Source organism: Acanthochromis polyacanthus, chromosome 22 (assembly GCF_021347895.1).
Source record: "Acanthochromis polyacanthus isolate Apoly-LR-REF ecotype Palm Island chromosome 22, KAUST_Apoly_ChrSc, whole genome shotgun sequence".
NCBI classification, from domain to species: Eukaryota; Metazoa; Chordata; class Actinopteri; family Pomacentridae; genus Acanthochromis; species Acanthochromis polyacanthus.
In genome coordinates, this window is record NC_067134.1 from 17,866,383 (window position 1) to 17,891,601 (window position 25,219).

Genomic DNA, 25,219 nt, shown 5'->3' on the forward strand with positions numbered 1-25,219 from the left:
GCATGCCTGATCAAGCACACGGCCACATCTTTCCACAAATGTCTCCAAAACATGAACTTGTCTTTGGCTAGGACAAACAGCTCTGTTGGGTGGCTTTCACTGAATTGTGCAAAGTTTGTTTTATACAAGACGGCTAATGACGCTTTGTGTCTCCTTGTTTGTATTTATTAGCCTTTCTCAGGTGACCAGATGGACGACTTCAGCAGTGAACTGTTCAACAGTTTCTTTGACGACCATGTATTAGAGCGACCCCTATTGGCAGACAGACCTTCACTTTTACACATCGACATGGACAGCAGCCCAGGTGAGCCCCTCATTTATTAGGATAAATGATTATGACAAGAATACACATGCAACATAGTGTTTAAATACAACAGTTGAAAATGAATGCATATAACGTGTAACAATCCAGTGGAATACAAGTTCACTCGGGTTGAATCAGAGGTTGTTCCTTCCACTATCATCCTGCTTTGAAATGCTTTCAGGTCCAAGTGTTTCCTTTGCAGCACAGCAGCCAGTTGCTCCCCTCTTTAGCCAGCTTTTATATAGAAAAGATTCGGTTTGATTTGAAACCCTGGAGACCAACTGTATCAACTCTTTGCTTCTCGCTGACTTTAACGCTGGCTTCTTGCACTCCAAAGACATCAAATTTCATGATATGAGAGAAAGTTCCAAAGCCCCTGCCTTTCAACGGGAGGAAAACGCACACGCTCCCTCGCGACTCTCCTCTTAAGCTCACTTCAGACAGATTAGCATTGCTGTCGTCATTGTGGTTCCCAGGACAACGATATGAGGAACAGAAAAAATAGTATGTAATTTTATCATTGTCATGTCTCTGTAAGCACCTGAGTCATTTTTACATAAAAGCCTGAACAGCAGAGGAAGGTCAGATATGCACAGACAGAATTCAAATGTGCATATTCAAAATGTCAGGGGCTCTGTGATGCATTTATCCAGTAATAATCATCTTTCATGCCAGCTGCATGGATGTAATTTACATATAGGACATTCTAATAACAGTATAAAATTGTCAAAAAAATTTGATTTAAACCTAAAATAGCCAATGCAAGACTCAAGTGCAACAACAACACGACAAAAATACAGAATAATTTGACAGCTGAGAGGAAAAAGTAAACCTAAAAATTTATCTGATATCCTTTTCATACAAATAAGTCATCAAAACTGATTTAAAGTGATGGCGAGAGTCTTGTAATTGTCATTCTATGCTTGTGCGCTGTTGGACATAAAATATGCAGCAAACTCTGCTTGCTGATAGTAAATAATGAATATTGAGAAGAACATTTATGAGAAGGTCGAGCTCTTCTGATTATCATCAAGGCCTTGGTGGCAAAATAGGCAAAAATGTCTGAAAGCAGTGGCCTTTTTTTCCTGTATTAGTTATATCATTATGTCACAGCTCGTATATCAGGTGCCAAGAACTGAACAGGCATTGTGGCTCCTTTTTGTAAAGTATACACAACTACAAATGTTTCAATGATCATTAATAGCAGTTGTGCATTTAGAGTTGTCGGAAAAGGCCGCACTGTTGAGCGTCAAGGATCCTGCGAGGGTGAATCTTCCCATTAAACACACGATCATCGTTGAGATCAATGATACGAAACGCCACAGAATGCAGACGCTGGGGGGGTTTCAGGCTCTGTGCACCTGCACTGGCTGCTACCAGTAATCCACCAACAAATCTTTTTTACTATAGAGAGATGAACCCAGCACGGTTACATTTTCCATCCCTCTAATCTCGCAGATATTCAAGCAGAGCACAGCTACTCTCTGAGCGAAGACTCCGCCCCCCAGAGTCCTGCCCTGTCAATCAAAATGGACCAAGAGTCTGGTAGGATACTTCATTTGAACAATGCGCAGAGCCAACGAACTGTGCTGCTGGTGTTTAGTCTGGTTCCTGTCATGCTAGCTGTCTCTCTGGTTATCTGGTTGGCTCACTTTTCCTGTCTGATATTACACTTAGCGTGCAGTCTGATTGGCTACATCCACTGTCTGTCATATATCATTTGTGATTGGCATAATCTGCTGTCCATTATATTGACTGTAAGCAGTGCCTGTAGGAGTATATCTCTGCTGCAGTGGACCATACAGATACTGTACATTTCAGATCCTGCTTTGCCCATCTTTCTCTCTCTTACTGACTCATCCTTTTCAATATCTCCTCATGTCATCCTCTCTGTCTGTCTCTACCCATCTGTCTGTACCTGTCTCCCTCTCCGTCTGTCTCTGTGTGCCGTCTGTTCTCCGTTTGTCCCGGGGATCCTGCTGTTTGAGCAGCAGGATCCCAGTCTGAGTAGTTTTCCTCCAGCTAAGCCCTGCCCACCTAACACACACACACACAGACCCACACAACACTATGACAAGCATATGGTTTTAAGTCTGCAGCTTTAGCCGAAGCCAGCGGAAACTCTTTCTCTCCTCTGTCAGGTTATCTCTCTCTCTCTCTTTCTCTCTGTGACTCCTGCTTTCTATCATTCTGCTTCTCTGTCCCCCTTAATCCAATTAAACCCATTTTAATGATATAAATATCACATTACCTGCATAGAAAATGCCACATTTACCAAAAAAATAGATGGCTCACATGAAAAAACAACTTTCTGGCTTGTGTATTTTTAGCAAATGCCTATTTTCTGTGCAACACTGTGAGCTAGACTTTTCTTAGTGTAATATTTTCCTCTTCAGAGACAATAAAATTTTTTATAAATCAGCGTTGGATTAGATTCACTCCAGTCAGTCCAAACCTAGCTTATATAGTTAGATTTGAATGTATATGCACTGATGCCAAAGCAAACGGGACATTCTAAACGGTAAAATGACATCTTATGGCACTAAACATCAGCATTAAATAATAAAACACTGAGACAGCCTTTATTTCAAGGTAGTTTTTTTTTTTTTGTTTTTTTTTCTGCAGCTTTTCTTGTTCATTCTCTGTCTGTAGTTGTGTAACTATCAGCCGACGCTCACATATGGTACACAAACACACATCAAATGGATCTGAATCTTTTCCAGCCTTTTTTATTTTGAAAGTTTGCATGCATGCATTTTATAACCCGCATCTGCTCCATAAAGCCAAAGTTTGAACTCGGATGTTTACTTTAGCTTTATGCCGTTTTACATTTCAACCTCAGTGTGCCCATGCATATATGGGTTCTTATAGAAATATTCATACTACTTTTTATTTCACTTTTGAGGTAGGCAATTTTAAGGCAACATTTTTTTTTGAAAAGAGAAACGGCGTACTACAGTTTGACCGATTCAGGTTCTGTTAATTAACATTGCTTTTGGTTCTGTCTTTACCTTTTCTAGACTCACACGCAAAACAAGTAGTGATGATACTGTTGTGCTTTTCTTGCACTACAATAACTTGTTTGTCTTTGCTGCTGCTACATGTAGAAGTTTAAAGTGTCATAAAGGCTCCACCGGGGTTGAACATTTCATTACTTCCTGAGATTATACCGTAAAATATCACTTTTATTCCCCCGGAGCCAACAAATGAAACTGGATTTGCATCAGTCATAATCATTAAATTACATTTGTGTGAAGGGCACATTGGAGAAAATGACCAAAGAGTTTTATTTGCAGTGGAGGCATGCAGCCGTTTCTACAGGTCATGGTTTAAGGAGTGTTGTCTGGCTGTTAGTTGTAAGATTAGGGCGATGTTACGCCTGTTGAGTGCAACTTTACACTCCGTTATGAACCGCGTATCTGATTTAGCCACTTGTTGAACAGTTGCTGGATAGTTTTATTCTCTGATTTGCTTACACCCTGAGAAATATTTTATGGCACTTCCTGAGGATTTCCTGCCATCTTGATATCAACAATATTTTGATGAGACAGCTGTATCTGAAAAGTCACAGAATATGTTTGAATGCAGTTCCACAATTGTTTGATTTTAATTAATGCAGTTCAGCGATGGAAACTTTCTTTTAATATATATAGAAGATACGTGAATGAAAAGGCACAAAAAGTCCTGGAATCTCGCAGGCATTTTTCCTAAACGGCAGCAGGATCTGGAAAGATTTGGCCATAAATACTGCTATCTCAGTTCCCGGTATTGAACTCTAATCTGCGGTGAAGCTCACTGCAGACTTCAGAAGAGCACTCTTGCCAAGGATCCTTGAGCTCGCTGCCTTTCACAGGCCTTCTCCACATCCAGAGAGACAGGAGGAGCAGCTGCTCGTTTGTCATGATGAGTCTGGTTAATTAGGTACCAAGGGATGGTAGAAGTTCTTGACCTTTCAGATACCGTGTCGTGTCTGTTCTAAATGAAAGGATTCACTGATCTTGGTGTGTCTTGTTTGACAAGAACACTGACAGCACCTTAAGGCCCTGTCTAGGCAGGATTACAAGATGTGTACAGCAGTTGGTGCTCTGATCATGAGTCAGTCAAAGGTAAAGTTTGCCTCATTTGACATAAACAGGATCTGGTGGCTGTGTTATGATGCAGGGGGCATTTTGCTGCCAGGTTTGGGTCCAATTGTCCCTTTAGAGCAGGGGTGTCAAACATGCGGCCCGCGGGTCAAAACTGGCCCGTCTGAGGGTCCAATCCAGCCCGCGGGATGACTTTGTAAAGTGTAAAAATTACAGAGAAGACATTTGCTGTAAATTAAAATAATTTCTAGACAATGACCATTTAACATTTTCAGAATGTATTTTTTTTTTTTTTTGCGCTAAAACAAAGGAAAAATTTGAAGTTGTGGTTATTTATAGGTTATTATGCTGTGATTTTTACTGCTGCGGCCCACTTGAGATCAGTTTGGGCTGAATGTGGCCTCTGAACTGGAATGAGTTTGACACCTCTGCTTTAGAGGGAAGAGTCACTGCAAATCAAGTTGTTCTGGATGATCATCTTTGTCTTATGATGAAACATTCTGATGGGAATGGTCTCTTCCAGGATGACAATTCCCATATGCATTGGGCATCAGCACTCTAACTGACTGAATGAAAATTGTGTGGATCTCAAGCTATGACCTTGATATTTACAGATCTTAACCCAGTTGAACTGAAATGGAAGAATGTTCCTCCCTCCAGCAGAGTTACCATAGAGACTTTACTCGCCCACTTCGTGTTGGTTCCTTCTTAAATTGGTCACATCTGTACATATTTTAATAATATCATTCCCAGTGAACTTGTTTTTGGACCCATTTTGCTCAAAAATAACCATCAAGTACAACAAACACAGCACACCATAGATGGAAATTCAATATGTTTTCCACAAAAAAAAACAAGAAATCAATTAGAACTTGCTTGAAAACAATTTTTTTGCAAGTTACTTTGTAGTAATTCATTGAAACATACCTTTATTTAGCAAACTGCTCCATGTGAGCTTAATATAAATATAAAAAGAAGTAATGTAACAGCACAGATGCAGATAACCTCATGCTTCACCAGTTTGTCACAAGTCTTTGAATAATCAAACAACTAAAGGTCTACTTCCCAGTGAATCTTCCATAGCGCTGACAGAACATCTCATAAAGATGTCGCAGGAGTGTCCAGCTCATCTAAGGCCGTTTTAAATATGATGTTTTATGGCACTGCCCACACATTCGCACCCTATATTATTGAAACTTGCGGCAAGATTTTTGTTTTTCTCTCTCAGCCTCGTGGTTGTTGTTGCTCTTATTCAGTGAAAGAGAAGCTGTGTGCTTTTACTGCAGCTCCTATTGCGCTGATCCATCTAATGTTTTAATACTACTGCTGCCCCACTGAGATCAAACACAGCCTCCACCTCTCCTCCATTAACCCCCTGTGATGACTGCCCGCGGCCTTTGGTCATTAACACAGGATCTCTTACCTGGCCTTACAGTATTTTACCCACACAGGAAGACTTTTTTTTTTTTTTTTATTAACAACATCCAAAGAAAATCCATAAAGTCAGAGCAGAGAGCATCACATTTTACGGTTATTACTTTAATTCAGTGTCTTTTACATTTTTTTTTTTCCCCACTGGAAAGAACTACAAAAATATAGAACACTATTGAAAGCCCTTGCACATAGTTTAATAATTATTTGTTGCTTGCTTTTATTTAAGTCTTACTATGTGGCATGAAAATCTATCTACTATACATCCAGTTTTAATTTTTCCTTGTTAAATAGCTCATTTTACTTGCAGTTATGTAGGACTTCTAGTCATAAAACAATGAAAGTATTATTTATTGGGTGATTTCGAGACCAAAGATCAACAAATATCTAATGAGATAATTAGTGCAACTGCAGAAAATAATCGGTCTCTTTTATTCTTTTTACTTTTCCAATGCTGACAGCTTCTGTGCCGTTCTTATTCTTTGATGAAAATGCCAGAATACCCATGAATCCCCTCACAGCTCAAAGCTTCTGGTCTTCATTAAAAATGTTGGTAGAGGGCTTCCAATCACGCCCTGGCTTAACGAGGGCAGCGGGCTTAACGAGGACTCAGGCTAGCAGCGGGTATGGCCTCATTAGGAGAGGCTTGTGAGGCTCTTTCTGATACAGAGGATGGAGGAAATGGGGGGGAATGGTTGACCCAACCCTAAAACTGAATTTCCTTGATGTGTGCATTGATTCTCCAAAAACATTTCACGCTGCTAATCGATGACATTTGAATGATGTCTTTGAAATAACAAGCTGTAACGAATGTGCCGTCATGTTCAAGTCTAAATGGAAGGAAAGATTTGCTTTAAATCACAAAAAAACAAAATGCATGATGAAGTGCTTGGTAACAGTGGGGTCCTCAAAGCGCCAGTAAGGTTTGTCCAGTGAGGTTGCCATGAAAATATGAAATGGTGCTCATTAGCTTGTTTATATCAAACATGCATATGACTTTATTAGATTCAGCTGTGCTCTCCAGACCATGGAACCACCGTAATAAAGGTCCCCTAAGCAAACGTAACATGTTCCTGCGATGTACATCTAACCGTTTCCATTACCGAATTTGAAATGAAGTTAAGTTTTGAGGTCTGAGACAAAAGCTCCCCTGCCACAGCTCAAAAAGGAAAAGTGAAGGGCATAATACGGTTTATTTCCAGCCCTACAGTTGGCGCAATGTGTTGTTATTTTTGCAGTAGAGCTTGAACGATTAATCGATCAGGCAGTTGTTTGAATTTGAAAGTCAAGCAGAAAATGCTGAACTCTCTCTAGTGAGGATTTTCTCTAAAAGCATGTGAACCTGTCCTTTTGGGGTTTTAAAATAGCCCAAACGATTGACTGAATAATCAAGAATCAATGTGGGTGGGGGATTATGGCTCTTATATGCGGGAAATGTGTAATATCTTGGTGTGTGTAACAATCCATGTTGGGATGTGTGCTGCTATGTCTACTTGATTCCTGTGAACACAAAGACAAGTTTCTCCAAAGGGCGTTGATAAAACCTAATCTAATCACTTATCTGAGAAAATAATCGCGCATTAAATGAGTTAACGCAAGAGCAGTAATTGTTAGTTGCAGCCTTGGACTGCGGCTTGCTCAACTCTGGGAGGAAATCTGCGATTGTGACAACACTGACATTGCCACTGACTCATAGCAGCCCAGCTCACTGCATCTTCATATACCTGCTGATGTAGCAACTTAGGTGAAATATGCACCATAAAAAGTGAGATTTGACAACAATAAGATCTTTCCTCTGTTGCACTTCAGTTCCACTTTAATCTTCACCCATTTGGCTAATGGACAGATCACCATAGGCCCAACATATTTGTACTGTTGGGTTAAAATGAACAACAGAAAATAGATATGGCATCAGTGCAGCTGTTAATAAGAAATGACTCCATCAGCTCCAGCACTCATCTCAAAGACAGTTTGTTTTCTGATATTGACCCTAACCATTGACTTATTGGTCGTCCTTGGACAGCAGAGAAAGAAGTCACAAGGGCTTGTTTTTGGGATGGATTCTGTCTGCGCTGATCTCTGCTGCAGTGACGGACAGGATAACGAGACAAGCTACCAGCTCCCTGACAGACACACCTCCACCCCCCTCTGCTTCCACCCAACACACACACGGCTTGTAAACTTCAGAGCGTTTTACCAGCAGAATGTTGCTAGGAGACCAGGAGGTGATTAATGTGATGTTCACTCCTCACACACACAGCAGCAGCAGCTCCTCTCTTTCACCATGGGAGCTTTTTGGTTGTGTGTTTTGTGATAAACATCAAAGCTCTCGTCTTGATGCTGACTTGATGAAACGCACTCGCTCCACCGTCTCCGCCCGCAGTTACCTTTTACTTAACATCTAACTTTTGAAAAGTTAAGTCATGGTTTCACTTTTAAAGGTAAAGTTAAGAAACTTTTATGTGTGACTTTTTGCCTAATGAGATTCCTTTGGAGCAGCTCGCCTTTAAAGGGCCTGAATTCAAAGCACATGCAGCAAACCACCAACTGTGCTAGACCCACTGGTTTGTCCATCATTATTATCTCTGACCAAAGGTTGCGAATACCTACATAATTTCCATTTGATATAATCATGCAGAAGAACAGGCAGAATTTTCACATCTGAAGCAGCAGCGACTCCTTAACTTTAACCCACAATGCGAGTCAAAAACTGTGAATCATACAAGTCTCCCACATTTTTCAAACTGTGCATCCTCAGTTTTTACCACAGGCTTTCTGCTTTGAATTCAAAGTCTCAAATCTAACCAGAGCTTTGTTCAGCAGAAGACAATGTGTGCCTTTCTTTACAGGCTGAGTAATGCTTCCCATGGAGAAATTAATGGAATACTCCTTTAAAGCGTCTTAATGAGAAACCTAATGGAAAGCTCGGAGTTAAGAAAGAGAAAGGCCAGCTAGTTGTTTTATTTTAGATTATGTAACACTGTTAATTGCAGCCATAGTCTGCTTAGGAAAATCTGGAAACAACCAAATCTGGAGCACGGCCTTAAAACGGCTGATCCAGGTTTTATATCCAGCTGACTTGGTTATCGTGTTTCATGGACATGATGCTCTCTTGCCAATCGATTTTCCTCAGACCCTCTTGAAAATAGAAAAATAATGTTTTATAATGTCAGAGGAGGTTTTGTAAGTTATTCTCAGTGGGGTTACCGTGCTGTGTGGGATTAACAGCACTCAGACCAAAATATAAAGATTTTAAAATGATATAAGCAGCTCTCGGTCTCTTTACGTACCAGCGGGATGATTTAATCTGGTTTTCGAAGGATGATTTGAGTCTAAAAACAAAATTTAAAAAAAAGCTAATTAATCTGCTGAATGATTGCACCATCCTCCTTCCAGTGAATAATTGTTGTCATCTTATCACATCCTTGACAATAGAAGTCCCTTAAATTTATAATTAAAAATCTGAACAGCCTCAGAAACCTAAAGGATGCTCTCATCTCATGGTAAAAGCATTCATAAAAAGTCGGCATGACACTGATGCCTTAATGGAAGCTCTTATTGACTCAATGAGTAAATGATTTTTTAAAAAAATGAAAGAAATATACAACTTTGACACCGTTTTATGGGCTCATTGCAGACTGTCTCAACTCACTACAGTTTGCTTCTCGTTCAGCAGTTAACATCAGTCCTTGTCAGTTTTAGCTTTTCAGAGATCCATCCAGAAGGTTTCTATCCCAGTAGGATACCAGGAGTACTGGTTGGTAGCTTTTCTGCAGCCCTGCAGGTCCCTAAAAATACTTCCTGCAGTTGAAAGTAGACTAAACAGTCAAGTACCTGTGAGATACTCTTAGAAATATACCCACAATGTGTTTTGGTGACCCTCCTTTAAAATTGTACTCTCCCCTCTTCGTCGGATGGCTCGATTATGCGTATTTTCTGCAGTGTTTAAAGGCGGCAACTGCTCCTTTTCTCAGGAAGGATAATGAAGACGAGTTGCCGGTTCAGCCCGTCTTTTATTTCAGGGTATACACACACTCGCTGGAGACAAATTATGCACCACAGTTGCCAGAGCGACGTTGTCCAGCAGTCTGTAATAACCAGCCTTGTCAGGAAGCGCTCAAATATTTTGGGGAAGCTCTTTCAAAGTGTGATTTATAAGCTACCAGTTACTTCCCATTGGCAGACCTACAGCAAAGCCTGCCTGGGGAGGAATCTGGTGAACTTTCTTTTCTTTTTTTTTTTTTTTTTTTTTTTTTGCTTTTTGTAAAGGATCTTCTCAGGGCTCAAATTTGGGCTTGATCATTGTCGTGAATGCTGTATGTAGTTTCAACCATTTCATAAAATCCAAAAATGCATGATGCGGTTCTGCCAATTTTTTGATAAAAAGTGGACAAACTGTTAAGTAGAATTGCTCAAGTAGCTTCATTTGAAAAGATGGTCTACTCTTTTAGGTAAATCGGATAAAGTGACTCAACAAGGGTAAATAAAACACTACAGTTGCTTTGGAGCAGAACAAATTTGTTAGCTTATTGTCTGGTATTGTCTTTTTTTTTTGTAGAGTTCGAGTGGAGCTTCAGTCAGGACCTGTCGGCCATCTTGGTGAAACAGGAGGAGCCTGATGTGGGTCAGAGGTTAGATCCTCAGCCTCTGGAAGGCCCGCCTCTCATATTAAGCCCCGCCCCACCGCACAGAGGATCACCATGGAAACACACGGTTAGCATTTATCTGGTCTGTCTGAAAACGAACCACAACGAATGATGTTGCCGTTGATGTTCACCGTTGTCGATGTGTTTTTGTTGCTGTAGGAGCGCTGTCAAGATGAAGCGAAGCCAGTAGCTGTAAAAGATGAACCCAGAGAGATTGGACAGTACCTCAGCCTGCCCAGCGGTACACAACCCAACACACACAGATGCACAAACACACACACTTGCCGCAGCAGTATCACAGTTCAGTTCAACACAAACGCACCCAAAAAAAAGTGTACCAGTGGATAAGACGGCGAGTCGTTACAGAGGGCCATTCAACTCGATCATCTAAGCTGCAGTGGTGAGTGAGGGCTCTGCAACCCGTGATGAACCTTAAGGCACCATGATACAGAGTCCAGAGACTGCAAACAATTCAACTCAGAACAACTCTGAAAATGTGACCGGAGTTTGTTGACTTCTCTCACTGAGAGGCATTTTCTGTGTTTCTGCCGCTGTCTTCCAGAGTAATCACAGCAATACAAAGATCTCCGGATCAATCAGTCAGTTTTAAACTACCCTATTTTCTGTTTTTTTTTTTTTTTTTTTTTACAGCAGCAAAACTCTTCTCTTGTACCAAAATGTTTTCAAACTAATAAATAGTGTTTTCTGTGGAGTTTTGTTGACACTCGGCAGCTGAAATTGGCAGCGCTCGTTCAACGCTTTCCTCTCTTCTAGACGATGCCCTCCAGCTCCCGCCCACTCCTCCCAGCAGTAACCACGGCGACAGCGACGGCTCCCTCCCACCCTCCTCCCCCCACCTCCCCCTGCCACCGTCGTCCCCACAGCCACAACAGAGACCGGGAGGTCGCGCCTCTTCCTCCTCCTCCTCCTCCTCCTCTTCAGCCATCTCCTCCTCACCTCTCCTCACTGCGCCACATGTGAGTTGAAGAACATCTGTCTTTCCGCTCCCCCTCTCCACTCTTTTTCTTTCTCTAACACATGTGGCGTATTAAATTTATAGGTTAGTATACACCAATTTTCTGTCAGAAGCAATTTTAGGCTCTGTAAATAATCAGATTCAGTAAACTGTGTCAAGAAATAGTTTGAAAGTAAGCTGTATAGGCTGAAGGTAATCCTTTAAAACGCAAACAGTTGTTTTTCCAACAGTTGCAACTCATACTTCAGCCTGATGAGCTGAATTTAAATTACTGAAATTTATTTAGCTTCAAATTTAGGTCGAGGAGAGACATTAGGAGGGTTCAACTTTGTATGTTCTCCAGAGGTGCATACATGGAAAATACAACATGTTCAAGCTTAAAAAGTGCTATATAAATTACATGTCTTTTGTAACTATCCATGTGTGAAGGCCTAACTATTCTTTAAGTGCAGATAGTATCAAGGAAAACAGTGAAATTACAGGTGATCAGAAAGATGATGTGGATAATGTAGTGCTTGAAAATACGATACACTTTAGTAGATTGTGTTAAATTGTATGATGTGCTCTTTGTCGCTTTGTTCTCTTCTCTACTTTGGTGATTTTACAAACTGCTTAGTTGGAATTCTGGTCTATAAATCCTCCATCTTGGGGTTTAATCAGTCCTATAATTTGCTGATAAAATGGGGCCTACTTAATGAACGTCTGATGATTCAGAGTCTGACCATTGTCTGTCTGATTCAGCAGCTTTTCTCTCAACATTTGTGCCGAATGCAAGACTTTGGTGCTGAAGCCATAATGGAAATGTTTAAACAGAATCGTTGTAGGTCAGCAATTTTTTCAATTTAGTAATAATACAGCTGCTCTGCTTTGAAACCACGGTCTACATCGTTGTTCTCGTACCTATTTCTGATTATTATTCATTGATGAAGTGCTCGTGTCTTTGTACAGAAACTACAGGGTTCAGGACCCCTTATGTTGACAGAAGAAGAGAAGAGGACCCTGGTTGCAGAGGGTTACCCAGTCCCTAACAAACTTCCGCTCACGAAAAGTGAAGAGAAGGCACTGAAGAGAGTCCGGCGGAAGATTAAGAACAAGGTGAATGCTGCACCTTTTTAAATCTTGAGCTACTTTCCAGAATCGGTGACTCCAAATATGCGCTGACAGTCAAAAACATTTTAATAAGCATGTTTGTTTGTGTGTTTTTGTATGCAGATCTCAGCTCAGGAGAGTCGGAGAAAGAAAAAAGAATATGTGGAATGTCTGGAGAAAAAGTAAGGCTTGGAAAATATCTTTTTTCTAATTCATTTCCATTCCCTTTTGTTTACTTCTTTCATTTTGTGTTCTTCCAAACCCTTTCTTTCCTCATTCCTTCCATCGTCTTAGTAATATATCTGCAGTCAAAAAGAGCATCCAGAGCTGTAAAATGAGCCATCTTGTACACACACATCGAGATCTTTTAGTACCAGTCCTGCACAGCAGTATCTCTGAAATGAACTTCTCTGACCTAACAATGTATTTATGAGTGTTGACTTGAGTCCAGCAGGCAGCGATGTTTGCTATTAAAGTTTTCCCTGAGATGTCTCCAACCATTGGCCTTTTTATGCTGTTTTTGCGCTTGAAAAAAACAAAATTCAGCTGACCAAAGAGAGAAAGTATAGTGTTGTGTAATGTTGAAGTGAGTTTGGCAGCAGCAGTTCAGTTAGGAGCCAGTCTTCTTCCTTTTTTTTTTTTTTTTATATTTAGAGGTTTCCCCAGTTGCTTCGGAGCGGAGTGTGGTAACAGACGAGGGTTAAACTGGAGGCGAGTCGCTGTGAGGTCAGGCCTGATCAACGTTTACCACCTACAGCATGTATTTCAGCAGCACTACTCTCCCGTCGGCGTGTTCTAATTCATTAAACAACAGCAAAAGTTAGCAGAAACGTCTTGCCTCTCATCTGTGCTTTATTATGGCTGTTCTTTGCTATGGCGGAACTCCAATAACCTGCAGAACGCATGGGCCAAATTCACTTACTCTCCTGACGGGGACAAATGGAGAGAGGTGAGATTGAAGTAAGAGCTGTGTCCAAGTGCAGTATTTTTAAAGCGAATCAAAGATAAGAGGAGATGTGTAGAAACAGACATCTTTCTCTTTATATCATCTTTTGTGTTTCTTCTTTTGACGTAAGGACAGGATTATTGGATGATCCCTCTGAAAGAAAACAGCAGGACGCCTTGCTGAAAGGAATATGGATGAATGAGGCACATTCAAACATAAGAGGAGATGGAGCAGGATTATGAAGGAAAGGGATTAGCTAGATGTTAAGTTTTGATAATAGAGATCAATAGGATTAGTAGGAGATGACGGACAGGGAGACGAGAGAGAAAGGGGGTGAGGAGAAGAAAGCAGAGGATGTCTCATCTTTTGTGTATATTTGATTTAAATTATGATCCTCTGGGAATTTAAATGGTATATTAGCTTACACGTTTTTTTAAACGTTCCTTTTTTCTGACCAAAAAATGTTGAAAATGTGGAAGTTTTCACTGTGATTTTTTTATTTTTAACTGCATTTTTAAAAGTAAAATTTCAATTTGACCCGCAGGAGGGTGAAAACAAGATAATTTCAAGATTGTTTGATTTAACAAGATATTTAAGATGCATTGTCTTAAAACAAGTCCCTCCGTTTTGCTGAAATGCCTTTCAATAAGTGAAATTCTCTTAAAACAAGTGGGATGAGACATTTTGACAAAAAATAAGAAACAGACTTGGTAAGATTTTGAGTTTTTTCGGTGCAGTACTGCTTGGCCTTTATGTTCTATGGGTTTTATGATGATGCACAACTTTAATTTTTTTTGCTTCAGAAAGTGACATGAGAGGACAGAATAAACTGAAATAATATAATTCCAAGGACAAAGCTGCGTGCGCGCCATACCCTGTTTAGTTCAGGTAGAGCTGCAGCGGCCCAAATTTGCATCAACAAACAGCCCTCCACCAACACCAATTCATTATATCACCATTTTAAATGTGAGTGAAGCCGATCCACACCAACATTCACGAGATTCTTCCTTTGGCAATGCGCTACCTCTCCATCTAGTTTGTTTTTTGTTGCGGGAGGAATTGTCTCGTTGATGCTCAGTGGTTTGTGTCATTTCTTGATACTTTGGCCTTCATTAGAAATACTGCTTCTGATGAGTCAATGGACAGATTAAGGAGAATCTGCGTCTGTTTCAGGGTGGAGAGTTACACGTCAGAAAACAGCGACCTGTGGAGGAAAGTAGAAAACCTGGAGACTGCCAACAGGTGAGGCTTCTAGAAACAGACACACAGCCTGAAGCAGCTCACTTCAAACACTAATCGCACACTCACTCTTCATGCAATCATGTTTGGATTATCATCACTAGAAGCACCTGGTAAACCTGGTACATGCTGCTCAGCTGTGTCCGAGTAAAATGAAGATTATTAGCAGCATAATTGTTAAAAAGTCCGATTCAAGACTTATTATTACTGCATGTGAAGTTCATGAGCACTCCACTGAGAAACCTAAGCTGGATTTCCTCTATAAGCAAAGGGTCGACTCACCGAGCTGCAGTTTTCTCCTCTTTTATTATAACAATATGAAACCAATCTGCTATTATCCCAGAGTGGGTGGTTAGATGGGTGGGTGGGTGGGTGTGGAGGGATGACGGGTGAGGAGGGGGGTCTGTCTCTGTCTGTCTGTGGCAGCCTCGGTCTGTCATTAAAGTGGCGAGTTAACTGTAGCTTTCATCATGGAAGGCAGCCCCCTCCCTTCCCACCACACACACACACACACACACACCGATGAATATGTTAAAACCACCACACGGAGGAACAATGAGTTGGCATAAACTGGGAAACATGAGTCAGCACGTTCAGAGTGTGTGCGGGGTCTAAAAAAAGGCTAGAAACGAAATGACTAAATTTAAGCCTGTAGTTCCTAAGAATGCCTCAAATGCAGTTATTAGTGGTCATTTTGTTCTCCGCGCAGAGTCTGGTTCACACAAAACTGGGTCAGTGCTGCGAGTTAATTAGCTGTACAAAAATAATCTCAACTTTTATTCAATTTTGTGTTAGGTTTGTCTTCAAAAAATGTGATGAATTCATGTGTGTGTCGACGGGCAGATTCAGAATAGCACGAAGACTAACTGCTAGCCTAGCTCCAGCCAGAATAAACAGCACTTAGCTCCAAGCACAATTTCATGTACATTTCATCCATTAATTAAAACCTTTCCACTGTCCACTCACTCAGACAACCAGCGTGACATTTATTTTGTGACTGCTGTGTATTTTAAGCAGCAATAACTTCAGCTGTAAATCACTGCGGTTTTACATCAAAGACTCATGTGAGTGATGCTGGTCAGTATCATCCCATATGAGTTTATTATAGCTGGCAGGCTCTTGGATACATTCAGCAGCATGGCACAGATTTCAGTGTGGAAATCTGAAACAACAGATGTAGCGATTGACTGACTCCTTTAACCGCCTGAGAATCTGACTAATGGGTCAACCAGCTTCTTGTTTGGTTTATTTTCTTACTTATCAAATGCTTTACAGACGTTCTGAGCACAGGTTCAAAGTGTGTTTGGACGAAACTGGTTCTCTGTCTCCACTTAGTGGTTGGATTGTGTCCTTACAGCCGCTGACGGCGCATACCATCAGAACCCTGCTCTCCAGATCCCACTGATGTGCTGCTTTCTAGTGGTTTCTGCTACTCGGCTCCCCTGTAGTCTTTGCTTGCTTTGGCTGTCTGTCAGTGCACCAGTAAATCAGGTGGTTCCAGTCTACTTTGAAGTACGATAAACCCGATAATGCTGCAGCGGGACAAAGTCGATTTTAGGTGAAATATAAACTGCATGTCTGTACTTAGTGGTGGGTGGAGGGTTTAGCCATGTGTGTGCACGATATGGGCACAAACATTCATTAACTAGGGCAAATTCCTGAATGCTCTGTGGATGGACGCAAATCATCAGCCTTCCAACAAAAGCTCTGAAAGCATCCCAAACTTGATCATCTGCAAGACAACATTCAAATATAGTAATGTAACAGGAATTAAGGCACTACCTGTCTCTCTATTCACGGTTTTATCTACTTTTGCTCCGTTTCTCTCTCCAGGTCCCTCCTACAGCAACTCCAGAAGTTTCAGTCGCTGATTTCGGGGAAAGTCGTCCCTCGTTCTTGTAAAATGGCCTCAACTCAAACAGGAACCTGCCTCATGGTAAAATATATACATGTGGATATATAATAGTTGTTATCTCAGTGACTTTTTTTTTTTATTTTTTTTTTTTTACTAAATGCGACAAAAAAGAGGAAACGCTGTCTAACAGTCGCAGATACATTCTCTATTGTCTTGATCCAATCAAGGTATGGTATCTTCATTGGGAAAAAAAAAGCTTTTCTTTCAAAAATAAGGACATTTCTAAGTGAACCCAAACTTTTGAGCAGTAGTTTATGTATTGAAACTTTCTGTACTAGAATTCAAAATGAAATTCTTGTCAACTGAGCAATGTTTAGCTGGGAAAAGATTAAATTCATCAGTTTTCTTCTGCTCGCTGTAGGAGCAAAACAGCTTTGAGATGCATTCAGTTCATCCAGATTCCTTAAGCTTCTCTTCAAGCTGTCTGCATAAAGGAGGATTACAAACTTCTACACCAGCACAGTGCCTCATGAGCATTACAAACAACAAGCTGCAAGAACTGGAAGAAGAAATCAGAGCACTGAGCAGCATTCTGTATGATTCTGTATCAACCGGAGTGTTTTGTTGTCTCTCTTTGCAGATGGTGGCCCTGTGTTTTGTCCTGGTGTTGGGCTCCTTCTCCCCCTGCTTCTCCCCGCTCTCCTTGCTCACTCACACCTCCGCCTCTTCCTCTCACGCCTCCCCATCCTCAAATCCTTCTCCGTCAGCGGACCTCTACGCCACCAGTCAGGGTAGGTCGAGAAAAATGTTTAATGTGTATGACCAAGGAGACGTCACATTTTAGAAAGGAAACTTGTACTGAAACCTAATATTTTTACAACTCAGTCGATCTCAAAAGTATTTTTATCAAATCTAGTTTAGACAGTGGACACAAGTCTAGACTTTGATTCCTCGCTGCATTCTACTTTCCTATAAATTCACTTCCTGTAACCACACACCCCTGGGGAAGCCCTCCTGAAACCAGACATTAAACTACCAGCAACCATCCTCTGAGTGGTGAAGGAAAAGGTTTGATGGACTCTAACAGTCTAAAATTGACCGCATTTCTTTGCAACTGTCTGGGGAGAAAAATGGCAAGATTATAAGTTATCGTCTAAAGCTTCACTGGTGGCACCCAGAGGCTAAAATGTTCACAACAACCTGCAGTAAAATACAAGGAATCAGCTGCAGTGTTGAAGATTTCATGCGTTAATGTGGCCTAGCCGCGCAAGACAACCCACGGAAAAGAAATTAAATTCTCTGCCAGGGTGGGTCTAGTTACCCTCCATAAGGCTCGAGGTTGGATGCTCCTAAAACTGGCCGGACCAATCACCATGAAGTGTAGAGTCAGAAGGCGGGCGTAACTAAGTGAGGACAGAGGCGCGACGATTCTGACAGAAACAACCGGAAACAACTAGCCTAGCCGCGCTAGACAACCCACGGCAACGAATTTAATTCTCTGCCAGGGTCAACAACAAAAACGACAACAGTCGTTGAGCTCCATTAGCACCGACTCTGAATAATCTTTCTGTTAACATGTCTGTAATATACGTGAGCTTCACCCATTGACTGTATAAATAAGGCTTCATCGAACTACCGTATCCTCTGATTTCCGGGGCTCTAGGAGCCTATTCGTTGCGCTGATTGGTTGTATACCTACCCAATTGCTGCAGAGTGATTTGATAGACAACCTTTTAGCCCGCCTCCCTCTCTGTCGAGCGTGCCTAGACCCTTGTGCCGTCAGAAAATGGGTCTAGCAGGGCTAGGCTAGCGTTAATGTGCATATCACAGATATTTCAAGGGTTTTGTTTAAAATATCAAATCATTCCAGTCCAAATCACACAGGAATTAACATTATCCTGCTTGTGTGTTGCAGTCCGTTCCCGCAGCCTTCTCTTCTACAGCGAAGGGTCTCCACTGGAGGAGAGTTTAACACCTTCAGAAGGGGAGAGGCTACAATCAGAGGGACACTCTCACATCCAGACGAGCCGCTACACAGCTGACGCCCACAGCAACCAGACCAGTGGGCCCAAATCAGACCAGAGGTACACACTCACTCCCTTCATGCTGTCGTATTCACACGCTACATGGCAAACATTCACTGTCTTTCTGCTTCTCTTTAGACAAACAAAACCAGACGGAGTGTCAGAGTTTTTCTGACACAGCCTGACCCCTCCTCACATGACTTCTCACCCCTAAAAAGCCCTGAAATGCTCCGGATTGCTCAAATCAGCCAACTTCATATCCAGCTAAACCTGCGTCTACATCTCTCCTATCTCCATCCATCATCATCCCTTCTAATGAGCTTTGAGACTCTGCGGTCCTCCCAACCTCCTCATGTGGTATCCTGCTTGTACTTCGCTGTTATACTTGAATATCGGTTTTAAATGGACCTCCTTGTTGGAATTTTTAATTTTTCTGCACTAAAAAAGCTGGTATCATTTAAAATATCCAACTTATCATGAAGCAAACTTGTTCAATCTTTAGTTTCTAAGTCATGTGACTCAATTTAAAGCAAACATAGTAGCCTAAATTAAACCTTAATCAAAGAAGCTCTAAATGAAATGTGAGAATTTACAGATTTGATGTATTTTAATAAAATAATTCCTTAGATCAGACAGTTACTCAGACAACAGACGGATATGAACTTCTTAAATGATGCTCATGTGTACAGAATAGTCTTATGTTAGAACAGGCAAAAAAGCAAACACAGCAGCTGAGGAGCATTATGGGAAATGTTCGACACCTTTAACCCTCCTGTTGTCCTGCAGGTCAAAACTGACCCGTTTTAAAATTTGAAAATGTGGGAAAAAATGTAGATTTTCCCAGTGAAATTTCCGATGTCCACATTTTCAACATGTTTGGGAAATCTTTGAACATTTTTTAGTGGGGGAAAAAAAATGTTAAAAATGTTTCTTTAAGAACATCCACAAAAAAATCAACCAAAATCCAGCGAAATTCGCTGTATTTTGGTTGATTTTTATGTGGATGTTCTTAAAGAAAATATTACAAGTTTTACTGATTTATATAAAAATCACTTTAGATATTTTTAGGATTTTTTTTAAAGATTTTTACAAATTTTTTGAAAATATTCATAAGAATTTTCTTGCCACATTTGGGGGATTTTTTAAAAAATAAAACTTTTAAGGAATTATTGGAATTTTCTTCCTGAAGGTTTTGCAAATTTTCAGAAATTTGGGGACAATGAAACCATATTTTTTTGGCGCCTGTAAATGAGGACAACAGGAGGGTTAAGAGGTCAAGGACCTAAATGTATAATATGGAAACTTAATAGACCTCCACTGTGGGATTCTAGTTTTAGCATGCAGCGCTTGTATTTTACTTCCAAGGCGCTTTGGGTGCTCTACATTGGATCAGTGCTTTATTTTTTAATCCATCACATATATTAACAAAGGGCTGCAACTAACTCATCTTGGTCATCAGTATTGTCATAGAAAAGAGTGAAAAATTGCCCCACCAATGACTGAAAGATGAAGAAAAGTAGCAAATCCCTACATTTGAGGAGCAGGGCCCAGAAAAGAATTGGCATTTTTGCTTGATAATTGACTGAAATGTGAGCACAACATGCTAGTATTGCTAACTAGACATGCTGGTGTTTTGAAAATGATTTTAAAAGGAAACTGTGCCATTTTAAAAGTGCCTTCAAGTTGCTCGAAGACCTGGAAATGTTCCTCTGTCTGTTTAAATCAGGTCTGGCCTCAGTCTTCTGAGACCTTCTAAGGGACATTTTGCCCGTTTGTCATCGGAAATTGGATGAATGTTGAGGATTTATCAGTGCGAGACCTTTTATTTCACATACTTGTTTATGTTTGGAGACACCGCAGTCGCCTGACGAAGATCTGTCAATTAAATGCGCTCCTAGCAGAATCTTTTTGTCTGACTTTTCCAACCAGACATGTTATTTTTCAACTTTTTCAATCCGTCTCTGAAGTTAAAACTAGTTTTTCACTTCCACTTCTGACCAAAATTCTGCTTTGTTTCTGTGGGGCGGACCATATTTTCATACCTAGGGACCATAAGGAGGTTGGGAAACATGGCATAAAAGTATTTTTATGGAAATATAAATTGTATATGTAATATATTTGCAGCATCGAAAAAAAGAGCATATTTAATTTATGCAACAAAAAAATAAAGTTTTAAAGTTAGTTTATCTTATTGTCTGTTTTTTTTTTAAAATAATGTTTCAAAAAAACAAAAATATACCTTGTAATATATTCTGAGCATCAAAAAAGAGCATATTTATTTTATGCAAAAAAAAAACAGGAAAAGGAATTGTATGTTGTGTATCGGCAATTAGGATGATGTGCAGCTTTACGTGATGGCGTGTCATTCGCATGCTCATTCATCGAGTGTAAAGCTTTGACATGATCCGTTTGTGTCTTTTAACTGTAATACAGTGTTTATGTTTCACTGCTGCCGCATGAAAATCTCTTTATTTTGTCCCTTCGGGATTTAAAAACGTCTTCACTTTGTGCAATCGAACGATAAAAAACACCCTTAAGATGATGTTTCTTGGCTCAAAAAAATAAATAAATGTATGATGAAGCGTATCAACAGTGTTCTAAACGTCCTCATGCGGCAGCAGTGTATGTTGTATTTATTCCTGTTTTGTAGAAAGTGTGTATATATTGATGAAGCCAATCAGGGGACTAATACATTCCAGGAAGTGAAATACCACTAGTTCCACAATTTGATTAAAAAGTCTGTATTTCTTTACCACTATTCTAATAGAAACAGCAGTGCTCCCAAGAAAAACTTTTTCCATGTCATGATATTCCTTCAAGCTACTAAAACGGACTCCAAAAAAAACCTCCAAAATCTTGATGTGACAGTTATCACAGGTCATCTGCTTTTCTTACTTGTTTGTATCAGTTTCATTTTACATGTTTCTCTTTTTTCTTTCATTTTACACAAAAAAAAAATCATGTGACTGCAAACATCCTGTCATTCTCTTCACCCACAACAGTCTGAACACACCGGTGTACATAAATAATGACAACTTAATGTGCAGTTGTTGTAAATAAGGGCCTTGTTTTTTTTTTTTTTGTGTGACATAGTCCAAGATTTTAACCTGTGGAATCTAATGGGGAAAAGGCGGGGAAAGCAGTGGATTTCTGGGGAGGATAAGAGGGGGAAAAAAAAGGGGGGGGATTGAGGGTGATTTTTTTATTTTATTTTTATTTTTCCACTTGTAAAGAAACCTGGATGACACAGCAGCTGCACACAGTTTGAATCGCTGTAAAACACCCAGAAGGTGCTCGTTTATTCCAACCTCTCCATTAGAAATTGAATGTCCTGAGAGAATAATCGCGCACTTTCTGGGTAGTTGAGTTATTTGAAATGTGTCTTGACATGTCGTCGTCTTGGTTTGGTGTATAGCGTCCTGCATGTTCCTCCATATACAAGTATGTTATCTTAGTATAGTCAGTAGAGTAGAAACCAGCAAAATATTAAAAAACTGCATCAGCAACACAGTGTCTGCGTGCTTTCTGGTCCCGGTCTTGAAAAGTCTCGCTTCCTTTGGCGCCGATGTAACCTCAGCTGAAATGTTTGCGTATGAGCTGTTTTCGGAGGTCCTCTGCCTGGCTGTCGCGGTCCTCCGGTCTCTGTTTGAGGCCGCTGGGCTGCTCCAGAGGCTCCGTCCTCTCCAGAGTCCAGGCATCTAATCCGGACTGCAGCGAGGCGTTGTGGAGGACGCAGCAGGCCAGCAGGATGGACGAACTCCTCTCTGGAGAATACTGCACACAGGCGAGACAACAGGGCTCAGCAGGTACCCGTTGTTCACTTTACTGTCACAAACCCAGAGTATTTGCTGTTTTTAACAAGGAAAGGTTAGAATAGAAAAGGTCCGTATAGCAGCACTAAAAACAAACAATATAAGGCAATAGTACACACAGGCTAAAAAACAAATGCAGTGTAGAAAGAGTTTGTGGTTGGAGACCTGCTCTACACATGATTATTACACATATTAATTGCACTTAACCCTCCTTTTGTCCTCATTTACAGGCACCAAAAAATATCGCTTCCTTGTCTGAAAAAAAATCCAAAAATTTAGCAAAAAAAAATTTCCCCAAATTTCTGAAAATTTGCAAAACCTTGAAAAAAATTCCAACAATTCCTTAAAAAAATTCCCTTAAAAGGTTTATTTAAAAAAATAAACAAATCCTCCAAATGTAGCAAGAAAATTCTTGTAAATATTTTCAAAAAATGAGTAAAAATCTTCCTAAAAAAAATCCTAAAAATATGTAGTGATTCCATACATATATATCAGTAAAACTTCTAATATTTTCTTTAAGATAGACTGTTACCCCTGCCTTCACACTAAGTCAGCTGGGTTAGACCCCCCCCCCCCCCCCCGTTACTGTAATATATCGATAGTGTGTATATATAATGGATGGATGATTGCTGATGATGATGCTAATATTTACTGAGAATTCTTGATTGGATCACACACATAATTGGTCAAAAATAATGCTAATTTATCAGTCGAATAGAATACCTGCAGGTATCCTTTAGTGCCGTCTAAACATCTGAATCTGGTCTGGATGGCTCTGAAGGTTCTATCCACGATCTCATGAGTCGCTGTATGGGCCAGATTGTACCGGAATTCCGCAGGGGATTCTGGGCAGTCCACCGGGGTCATCAACCACTTCCTTAAAGGGTAGCGACCGTCACCTTAGGAAGCACAAAACCTGTAACCTCTATGCCACAAACTGACATTTAAATCCAATAATGATGCCAAACGCGCTTCTCACCCAGCAGCCAGCCCTCCTCCGTGTCCTGCAGCTGTTTGTACAGAGCAGATCGTTCCAGAACAACGGTGTCTTGGAGCCCGCCTGGCCAGTGCGTCTCCGCGCTGAGTAACAATCCTCGAGCGTCACAAACCAACTGACAGGCCACAGAGTGGAAGCCCTTTTTATTCACATACGACGAGTCTTCGCTGTTTGGAGCTTTGATGGCAACCTGGAGGCGAAGAGTAGAGAAGATGAAGAAAATCAGTTGCCTTGTGTGGAAACTGATCATCAACTGTTCATGCAGTGTAATATAACTAACCTGAACACAGTCCAGCACCCCAAGAATTCCTGGAAATCCCGCCACCCTCTGAAATTCCTGGAACGACTGCTGTCTGCTGGAGGGATCTCTGTTTGAAGAGCATTATGATTGCTGTTAGGTACAAAACTAATGAAGCCTAATGCATGCTTTTTTCTCATTAGAAATTGCAGAACACACATAGAATGAAGTATTTTTTATTAGCTATAGCTAATTAGGAAGTCCCAGGAATGTGCTATTCCTGGGACTTCCTAATTATGCACAAGTGAATCCTTAACAAGCTGTTTTTGATTCTTATTTAAACACCTCTTGAGGTCAATATTTCCTGCTACTTTTTCACAATCCCTGCATGATAAAAAGACAAAAGTCACATCATAAAGCTGCAAAGCATCATGGATATCACACCCGTTGAAGGTAATGAACTGGGGCGCTTTCTCCACCAGCACTCTGGTCACATTGGACACACATCTGGACATGGACGCCTGACTGATCCCTATCGTATCCCCCATGGACGTCTGGAAGGAGCCAGATGTGTAGAAGCCCAACGCAGCCAACACCTGGACCTCAGGACTGATGGCTCTGGACCGCTGGGTTCGCCTGCAGAGAGCCTGAGAGTGTATGTAGATATCAGAAAGACAGTCAAACTGAACTAGAAACTGAGAACGTGGGTATACTCGCCTCTCTGAGTAGCTCCACCAGATACAAGATAAAGTCTCTGGGGAAACCAAACTGTGTGAGGAGGGTGTTGTCTGAGACGGAGTCCAGATCAAAGCGATCCAGAGTTTTGTGGCCTCGACCATGTAAGAGAAGATCGCAGTCCAAGATGGCTATAGGGATGGCCATGCTGTGGGTCAGAAAACATGTTATTTAATGAATTAGAAAAATGATAATTACACAGACTTCACTCATTTGAATAAATACTTCCCTCCTTGCCTAAAGCCTGTTACTATTTTTACATCCAAATATTAATTGCAATATTTTAAAACGTATATTTTCAAAGACTTTCACAATCTTATTTAGTATTCTTTTGTAGCTGTTGCTACTTGAAGAATTCTGCATGTTTATGACATTCATGCATTGAATGAGGAATGCTGATCTGACCTGATCACTTAGTTTATTATGTCTGTGGAGCTAAAGCAGACTTACACCTTCCATTGAAGATGATGATATATAAAATAATGATTTTTTTTTTCAACCTAACCAACACTGGAACTACTATTACTGAATGAAGTCAAGTCAACAAGCTAACTAGCTAGCTAGCTAGCTAGCATTGGAGGTTTTTTTTAGTTTTACCTATATTTGCTTCTGAAGAAAATTATTCTAAAACATGCAGTGGGGCATCTGCAAATAGAACCAACTGTGTAGTTCAATTACTTTTGCGTAACTGAGGACAATGCTCTCACCTTTAGTTAAGAAATGCAGCATTTGTCAACCAAAGCAATTCCCAGAAAAGTCTCGCGTTAACTTGCGACAGAGTTCGCAGATTCGACACATTGAGAGGCGTTGGGATTTTTGTGGACTCCCCTTGATCATCGAAA

The 25,219-nt window shown here is 40.6% G+C and overlaps 2 protein-coding genes across 2 annotated transcripts in view; one reads left to right on the top strand and one right to left on the bottom strand.

The window, feature by feature from the left end:
- The window catches only part of creb3l1 (cAMP responsive element binding protein 3-like 1), a 32,752-nt gene extending 11,976 nt beyond the window's left edge, over positions 1-20,776 (top strand). The window contains exons 2-13 of the mRNA XM_051943450.1: positions 172-304; positions 1,763-1,849; positions 10,379-10,533; positions 10,626-10,707; positions 11,241-11,443; positions 12,391-12,537; positions 12,655-12,713; positions 14,651-14,719; positions 16,550-16,652; positions 17,212-17,362; positions 18,487-18,655; positions 18,734-20,776. Of these exons, the coding sequence (XP_051799410.1) occupies positions 172-304; positions 1,763-1,849; positions 10,379-10,533; positions 10,626-10,707; positions 11,241-11,443; positions 12,391-12,537; positions 12,655-12,713; positions 14,651-14,719; positions 16,550-16,652; positions 17,212-17,362; positions 18,487-18,655; positions 18,734-18,770 (1,395 nt within the window). The 3' untranslated portion in view covers positions 18,771-20,776. The remainder of the gene's footprint in view (positions 1-171; positions 305-1,762; positions 1,850-10,378; positions 10,534-10,625; positions 10,708-11,240; positions 11,444-12,390; positions 12,538-12,654; positions 12,714-14,650; positions 14,720-16,549; positions 16,653-17,211; positions 17,363-18,486; positions 18,656-18,733) is intronic.
- Positions 20,777-21,320: 544 nt separating this feature from the next.
- harbi1 (harbinger transposase derived 1) lies at positions 21,321-25,162 on the bottom strand. The gene is made up of 7 exons (XM_022210334.2): positions 25,085-25,162; positions 24,360-24,525; positions 24,087-24,289; positions 23,685-23,772; positions 23,387-23,594; positions 23,131-23,306; positions 21,321-22,369 (listed from the first exon to the last, which is right to left on the bottom strand). Exons 2-7 carry the CDS (start codon positions 24,522-24,524, stop codon positions 22,169-22,171), a joined length of 1,041 nt encoding a protein of 346 aa, XP_022066026.1. The 5' UTR covers position 24,525; positions 25,085-25,162; the 3' UTR covers positions 21,321-22,168.
- Positions 25,163-25,219: the final 57 nt, after the last annotated feature.